At 37.5% G+C, this 8,704-nt stretch overlaps 1 protein-coding gene across 1 annotated transcript; it reads left to right on the forward strand.

Annotated features, from left to right (window-relative positions):
• Positions 1–915: 915 nt before the first annotated feature.
• LOC131438282 (methyltransferase-like protein 25B) lies at positions 916–2,586 on the forward strand. Its single transcript, XM_058608170.1, is given in 3 exon segments — positions 916–1,100; positions 1,157–2,345; positions 2,400–2,586. Coding segments are annotated over 3 exon segments (1,368 nt in total). The 5' UTR covers positions 916–998; the 3' UTR covers positions 2,477–2,586.
• The last annotated feature ends 6,118 nt before the right edge of the window (positions 2,587–8,704 follow it).

The following is an 8,704-nucleotide window of genomic DNA, read 5'->3' on the forward strand; positions in this document are numbered from 1 at the left end:
TAGAAACAAGGAGCTCACAACTGTCACCTACTTGACCATTCGTCGCGATCTTTCAAAACGTTCCACTATGTTCCGAAACGATAAGAAAGTTCTCCTGAACATTTAGGGGTTATTGATTTGTACAAACAGTCTAATTTCGTTACCATTTTTTTCGCATTTCGCCTTCGACTCATCTGTGCTTAAATTGGTTGAACCGCTATCGCCGCCTAACAGTTCAATTTGAACCGCTAAGCCGAACTTAGTGTTGGGTGCCGCAAAAATAGTGTCGACCGCGGTGTCATCTGCGTGTATTTGCCGCACTGCTCATTTAAAATTTTACACACAGTACATATGCGAGCCTGTATGTCGGTTATCTGTGGTTTTTCTAATTGAAAAAAAGCAATCAAAATGACTGCCTGGGACAATCTAAAATTAGGTTTTGAACTTATGGTTATGGTTAGGTTATGTTATGTTCGTGCAAACCCTAATTGTAAGCACCCCACTGTTAGATTTTTTTATCGTGACGTCACGAATGAACAAGCATTCATCCTTGACAGTTCAGCGGTACTGTTTACAAACAAGCTTAAACAAAAATCGAAGAACACATATTAAACAATCATCTTTACACTTTGCAACTAGTAACTTTTATTTAAGAAATATTAAAAACAAGCCGTATCCAGTTGTGAACAAATGTTTTAAAACTCTATTGAGGCGATATGGACAGTAAATGGTCTCATCCAAATTGTTAAAAGACAAACAAAAAAATCTCTGTTTACCAACAGTACTGCTGGACTGTCAAAATGTGTTCATTCGATTGAGGTTAGCAGTGATGATAAAAAACCTAATTGAGTGAAAGTGCTTAATATTAAGTAATTTGTCGGAAGCGTGTGTGACCGTGAGTATTCATTCCTTCTTTTTTCATTCATGTGGAGTTTGTTTACATACATGTTTCTTTACTACGTTTCTCAACATCGAATTCATATATTTTCCATTCTAAATTTAATTTCACCTAGTGATCAATGAATTGCAACGAAACTCTTATTGTGGATTTGAAGCATAAAATTAATGAGTCCTTCAAGATAATTCAATGTTATGATTGGTTGATTAACTCATACGTTCTAGTAGATATCACCAAGTCAAATTATTCAAATTAGCTTAATCGATTTCTTCAATTCAGGATTTCTACGTTGATAATCACTGGGACCGTCTTCCGCCATCGTGGAGGTCATGCTTTGATCATCTGGAAGTGTATCAACTGAAGCATTTACTGTCGGAAGAATCAGAAGTGCAGAAACGAACTGTGTGGCCTCTATCAATTTACGCTCTTCGGACATTGTTCCGGAAATTTTGCTTATCACGAAAATTGGAGCTATGTCGAAAGGAATCTAAAACACAAGGTGTACAAAACGAGGCTCAGCGAAAACTGTTTGACAAATCGGTCAAGTTGAAAAAGCGACATGAGATTGAAAAATTCAGCGATGTCTGTCAACGAACAGGCGAAGCTGAAAATGTGCAGTACTTGGTAGATGTTGGCTCTGGACAGGGGAATCTAGCTCGAACCTTAACCTACCGGTATGGATTTAAGGTTTGCTGTATATAGCAGGATGAAACTTTGATAAAGGCTGCAAAAATCAAAGATGAAGAATTATGTTCCAAATTAAAGAGACAGTTCAAAACAGAACCCTCATATCATCCAATTCATTTGAGCAGGAAGGTTGATTTTACAGCCATCGATTCGGAACAGTTCGTACAGATGATCCGGGATTCGTTTAATGTAGAAAAAGAATCTCCCTTTCGCTTTGGTTTAGTTGGTCTTCACCCATGCGGAGATTTGGCTGTCTATCTCATAAGGCTGTTTCTATCCTGCACGGAAGCAAAATTTATAAAATTAGTCTGCTGCTGCTATATGAAATTGTCAACGCAGAACGGTAAAGCACAAGACTATGGATTTCCTTTAAGTGATTTTAGCCGGCATGTTGGACTAAAACTAAGTTACGAGGCGTTGGAAATTGCCTGTCATGCAATCGAACAGTACAGCAAAAAATTAGAGGAAAACTACGACGAACTAAAAGTGCATGCCTTCCGAGCAGCAATTGAAAAGATTATTGTTAAGTTGCACCCGACGCTGAAACATTCTGGACTTAAAAGTACTAAAGTTACCGATATGAGCTTCCAACAGTACTGTGATAGAGCAACCAGCGGATTAGAAATCAAACTACCTCAGTGGGAAGTAGAATCTCCCGAAATCCATTCGCTACTGAGCAGCTGGGAACGAGTGGTGAAATTCTACACACTACGGCTTATGTTTGCACCACTGATCGAGTCAGTTATACTCTACGACCGAATGCTTTTTCTTCTGGAACAAGGTACTGATTTTGATTAGAAGGAATGCAATGAATATTTGATTTTCTGTTCCATAGGAATTAGCAGCAGGATTGATGTGATCTTTGATCCGATTTGTTCCCCTAGGAATCATGCGATGACCGGATGGAAATGACTCACTATGAACACTACAGTTTATCACTGCCAGTATAGAAAATATAGGTATATACCATGAATTTATATTTTTCAGGATTCATTCGAAATAAATAGAAAGCCATTATTTTATGTCGAAGTTTCTTTTAATAAAATTCGTTGCTCATGGTTTTCTTTACCATGTGTACAAAATTTTTTGTTGCTGGAAGCATCGTTATAATTATTTTTGTCTTTATTAAGAAGTTATCAACTCAATGACCAGTTCTTTTAGGGTTTGTATCATTTGATGGATAATTTATCATCCACCGCAAATTACTCAATTACTGTCCTGCAGTGGAATTGTTGAAGCATTATGCCCAAACTTGATTCATTGAAAGTTTTATTACATAGTTAAAGATGTGATGAACCCACAGGAGACTATTGAATGTCCCAGTTCGTGACATTCTTGCTTGTCGTGACCTTCCATACATACAACTTCGTTATCATTTCATTAAGTCCATTATAGTTGCAATTTAATTTTTATTATTTTTATGATTTTAAGTAATCATCAGATCCAAAAAACAACAAGAGACTATATAGACTATATATTTCCTGGAAGATATTTCATTTGCAATTTGTTTGGTCAAAATTGGTCCAGCCATCTCCGAGAATCACGCTTCTTAATTTTGCACACACAGATATTTGCTCAGTTCGTCGAGCTGAATCGATTTGTATATGAAAAGTTGAAAAAAGTTACCTTAAGGGTTTGATTCAATTCTGGTAAAATTTTAGAGTGAAAAGATTAATATTTTCGAAGCTTAATACTTTCAAGCAACACAATCACTATGTTGAGTCACGCGGAGACAACGAATTGAAAATGAAAGTTGTCTCCTCCAAAGACACGTTTGAAGTACACTGAGGTCTTTTTTTATGCGGTCTTTTTTTATGCGGTTTTTTTTACGCGACTTTTTTTATGCGAATTTTCAGAGTTATGCGGTTTTTTTTACGCGAAGTTTCAGAGTTATGCGGTTTTTTTTTATGCGAATTTTCAGAGTTATGCGGTTTGCCCTTCTGCGGTCTTTTTTTATGCGAAGTTTCAGAGTTATGCGGTTTTTTTTATGCGAATTTTCAGAGTTATGCGGTTTTTTTTTATGCGAATTTTCAGAGTTATGCGGTTTTTTTTATGCGGTACGTAAATTCGCATAAAAAAAGACTTCAGTGTATTAAGTTATTGTGAACCAGACGGCAAGCGTAGAAAACCAATCTACCAATCTAATCCAAATAGCTCGGCTTCCGAACTTCACACGATTAGAATTAATACAATTTTGACACTAACTGGATGGAAACGCTCGCCAAATACTGCGTCATCACAAGTTTGCTGTCAATAAAGCGGGACTAACGAGAGTAACAAATGACGGCTATATAATGTCAGAGAATGAGAATAGAAATTGGCACACGTTTATCACAATTCTGAATATTAATAACCATACTATTTTATTGATTATATTAGCCTTTACCCTACCACTTCCAGAATTTGGAACGAATTTGCAAAATTTTCACCCACAGATCGCCTGCCAGACCAAGTGTTTCTTGAGAAATTTGTCAACCTTTTTCTTTCGGAATTTCTCCGGAAAATCTAGTCCGGACTTTCCGGCGAAAAACTCCAGATCGTGTGAGGTCCGCTCAAGAGGTGACAGATCAACACATCTTTTAACCTGTAAAATTATGATCAGTATCTAACGGGGAAGACAGGTTGGAAAATTGACATGCGAATCCAACTATATAATGAAAACCGCAAAAATGTTACCGCAGAGACTGGACTCAAACCCGTAGCTAACTGCTAACCGGGGAAATGGTTTTACCAATTAAACTACCCTGCATATGAATACACATGAAGAGATAGCCCAATTGATAAGAAGAATCAAGCATGCTCCACTGTACTTGGTTACCACGGTATTAACTGTACTTCAGCAGAAACATATACATCGATCACGAGTCTATTTTTTCCCTTCTACTTTGTCGCCGACACTGATTGGAGATTTTGTTTTTGTCTATACAATAAAACGTTGGCCCTTATTACCGGTATCACTATACGGTGAAAACCAAATGAAGTGATTATGACCCTTATTATCGGTATCACTTCACGGTGAAAGTCGAGTGAAGTGAATTTAGGTCCTTAGCACAGAAGTCGCTTCAAAGACAAAAGTAATTATTTGGATGAACTTGATGTCATTATAAACATCACGCCACCAACATTTCGTTGAAAAACAGAGTTTTTTCCACTAAGCTGTGTTTGGCCATTTTTAAACGTAAGAAGCTGGATCCCACATCCACTGTATTCGCCAGATTTGGCTCCCAACGACTACTGGCTTTTCGCAGACCTGAAAAAATGCTCCTCTGTGGTAACATTTTCGCCATTTTCATAACATAATTGCATTCGCATGTGAATTTTCCAATCTATTTTCCCCATTATTTACTGATCATATTTAAAACTAGCTCAATACGGCTCTACGTCTTAACAAAGACTGAAATTGAATTTTGCATCAGTTTCGATATAATAGTCGATCAATTTTTAAATGCTTTGGGATATATATTTAAGTGAATTGTTACGCTCCTTTTATGTTCAGCTATCGAGACGTAAGTTTATATGATTTTTTCATGTAAAATGTGTTCAATTTTCTTGCGTTAAGTCTTCTGAAGAAGGCTTGAGCGTTTTTACCACACGAAGCACGACAATTTCCAACATTTCAGGCCCGTTCCACTGTTCGACGCCTGTGGGACTGGCCGAATTTTCCCCGATCACGTCCATAATTTCAGCCGAAACATTTTTTGCTTGGAAGCCATCTCGATAGCCACTTGACAGATTGCAATTTTGCACATGTAAATATTACACTCTTCAATATGTTATGGTTCAAATTTAAGGGCCGCTCTTTGGAATTTCGGATACAGTGCGTCTACAATCGACAAATGTCCAAAGAGAACCGCTCTAGTTTACTCTTGCAATAAAAAAGTTATATATAAAAGAAAGTGTTGCATTTTTTTCTAGTACAGTCTTTACATTTTCGCATGAAATCAATGGATTTAGTATTATCTTGCTTTGAAAGTGAAAAATGTCGATTTGTCTATATCAAATTATCGTGAAGACTTCGAACAACTCAGATCAACCGTTATAGCACATTAAAAGCAGTGGAGCGACCTTCTGTCGGTTTTCCTTCAATCACTTTTTCTACAAATGTCAGATTGTTTTGCGATTTCCGAAGGTTTTCATCCGCGTTAAATTTCCTACAAAAATAACACATGTAATGATTTTTAGAGTCAATAAAAAGTTCTTTTGTTTGAAAAAATAGTTTCCCCATACAAATCCCATACAAACTTAGAACCTCGGACGCGAAGATGTAGTTTCATCGATCGAGCTAAAATTTTGCATACCTTACACGATCATTAAAAGTGTCATTACTAAAAAAGGCGGGTGGATAATGTCACAGACATAACTGGATGACGTGAATACGAATAAAATTGGCATATTTGTTTCTCACTTCCGGATAGAGATAATCATTCGTATTAGATTGTGTATATTTTGCAACTTTCATTGCTTCGTTTCCAGAATTTTTACGATGCATCTATACTACAGTACGACTAATTTTCGGCAAACATATTCTACCATACAATTAAATAACACGGAACAAATACAGTTTTGTAGATTTAGATACTAGTAGAAATACTCAAAATCCTTTGGAAATATTTGAGTGGTTCTAAAAAACCACTTTGCGTAATTTGTCCAATGTTTATAATTGTTAAAATTTAAGAACTAATATATAAATCTGGGCCACGCTTCGAATTCAGCTGCAAATTTTCGGAATCTAGATCAAAAACCCAGGACATAAATTTAGTTCTAAAGGGTGATTTTTTAAGAGCTTGAGAACTTTTTTAAACAATAAAACGCATAAAATTTGCAAAATCTCATCGGTTCTTTATTTTAAACGTTAGATTGGTACATGACATTTACTTTTTGAAGATAATTTCATTTAAATGTTGACCGCGGCTGCGTCTTAGGTGGTCCATTCGGAAAATCCGCTTTTTTATCGACAAATTTTGTTCAGCGATGAGGCTCATTTCTGGTTGAATGGCTACGTAAATAAGCAAAATTGCCGCATTTGGAGTGAAGAGCAACCAGAAGCCGTTCAAGAACTGCCCATGCATCCCGAAAAATGCACTGTTTGGTGTGGTTTGTACGCTGGTGGAATCATTGGACCGTATTTTTTCAAAGATGCTGTTGGACGCAACGTTACAGTGAATGGCGATCGCTATCGTTCGATGCTAACAAACTTTTTGTTGCCAAAAATGGAAGAACTGAACTTGGTAGACATGTGGTTTCAACAAGATGGCGCTACATGCCACACAGCTCGCGATTCTATGGCCATTTTGAGGGAAAACTTCGGAGAACAATTCATCTCAAGAAATGGACCGGTAAGTTGGCCACCAAGATCATGCGATTTGACGCCTTTAGACTATTTTTTGTGGGGCTACGTCAAGTCTAAAGTCTACAGAAATAAGCCAGTAACTATTCCAGCTTTGGAAGACAACATTTCCGAAGAAATTCGGGCTATTCCGGCCGAAATGCTCGAAAAAGTTGCCCAAAATTGGACTTTCCGAATGGACCACCTAAGACGCAGCCGCGGTCAACATTTAAATGAAATTATCTTCAAAAAGTAAATGTCATGTACCAATCTAACGTTTAAAATAAAGAACCGATGAGATTTTGCAAATTTTATGCGTTTTATTGTTTAAAAAAGTTCTCAAGCTCTTAAAAAATCACCCTTTAGTAACAAAGTCATAAAAAAGTTAATTTAATGGATAGAATTGGTTGAAGCTGCAATTTGTTTTCCTTTAATGGATTCAGATTTTTTTAAAAACATTTTCTCTGAATTAATAAAAACAATAACATTGAAAGAAGAAGAAGATACAAATAACACTGAAGATAAAAATCATTTATTTAACAAAAATAAATATATATTGGTTCAAATTTAAATTTGGTTTATTTTCGCATACGTGTTATTATAATTATAATTAATATATTTCAAATCGATCAGCACTATCACCCGATTCATCTGGAAGGCTTTGCTTCTAACCATTACGACGACAGTTTTTTCATGTTTTGATCTGCTTTTTGAAGTTGGTCGTTTTTTTGTTGTTGATAAAACGGTTCATCATTCGTAACCGAATGTTCGAAGTGAGCACACGCGTTTTTTTAACAATCGACATCGGTAAGACGAAGGTGCCTATCACAGCAGAGGCTGTAGTATAGGCATTAAATAAAAGTGATAAAAAGTAGCATCCCCGCAAGTGAGTTCTGTCTGTGCACCGGTTTTGTATCGGTATCGACAGTAGACGCTATTGTGCTATCCTCGGGCAGCAGTTATTTCTATTGTTTGCTACCCGCATCGCAGCAGCCAAATCCTGAGTCAAGGTCACGCTGAAGCACAACGAAGGAGTGAAGGAGCAACTCACCTAACAGCTTACCGTGACATACTGTTAAGTATTTTCTCAAACTTTTTCTTTCAACTTTTACTATTCATATATTTTCTTTTCATTTTATTTCTTTCTTTCTCATTTCAAGTGCGGGAGACTTCTTTACTCCCGCACTTTAAATATGAATATTGATGACAGTGGGGGTGTCTCGGAGGAGGGCGAAGCTGAACGAATGAACGAAGAACATTTAGAGGCTGAGTTTGCTTCCGAGATGCCATCTACCCCTCCTATACCATCTCCCCCTCCGATACCATCTCCCTCTCCGATGCCATCTCCCTCTCCGATGCCTCCATCTCCCTCTAAGATATTGCCTGCCCGCCAAAAAGTTTACCAAGACGATGGCTCGGGGGGTCCGTGGGTGGTATACTTCCGGCCCAAATTAAAGTCTCTCAGAGTTTTAAATATTGCTCGGGACCTGGAAAAACATTACTCGGCAATAAAAACAATAGATAAGGTTTCGCCAAACAAGTTACGCGTTGTTGTGTCCGACCTGAAGCAAGCAAACGCGATTGCTACCAGCGAGTTATTCACGAAGGAGTACCGCGTGTACGTCCCGTCTCATGTGGTGGAGATCGACGGTGTGGTCCGTGACGAAAGTCTGACAATCGAAGATCTGATGAAGGACGGGGTAGGCCGTTTCAAAAACCCCGACCTTCATCCAGTGAAAATTTTGGAGTGCAAGCAATTGCACTCCAAATCGATAGATGGTAAATTTTACCAATCGGACTCATTTCGCGTGACT

Source organism: Malaya genurostris, chromosome 3 (genome assembly GCF_030247185.1).
Source record: "Malaya genurostris strain Urasoe2022 chromosome 3, Malgen_1.1, whole genome shotgun sequence".
Lineage (NCBI taxonomy): Eukaryota > Metazoa > Arthropoda > Insecta > Diptera > Culicidae > Malaya > Malaya genurostris.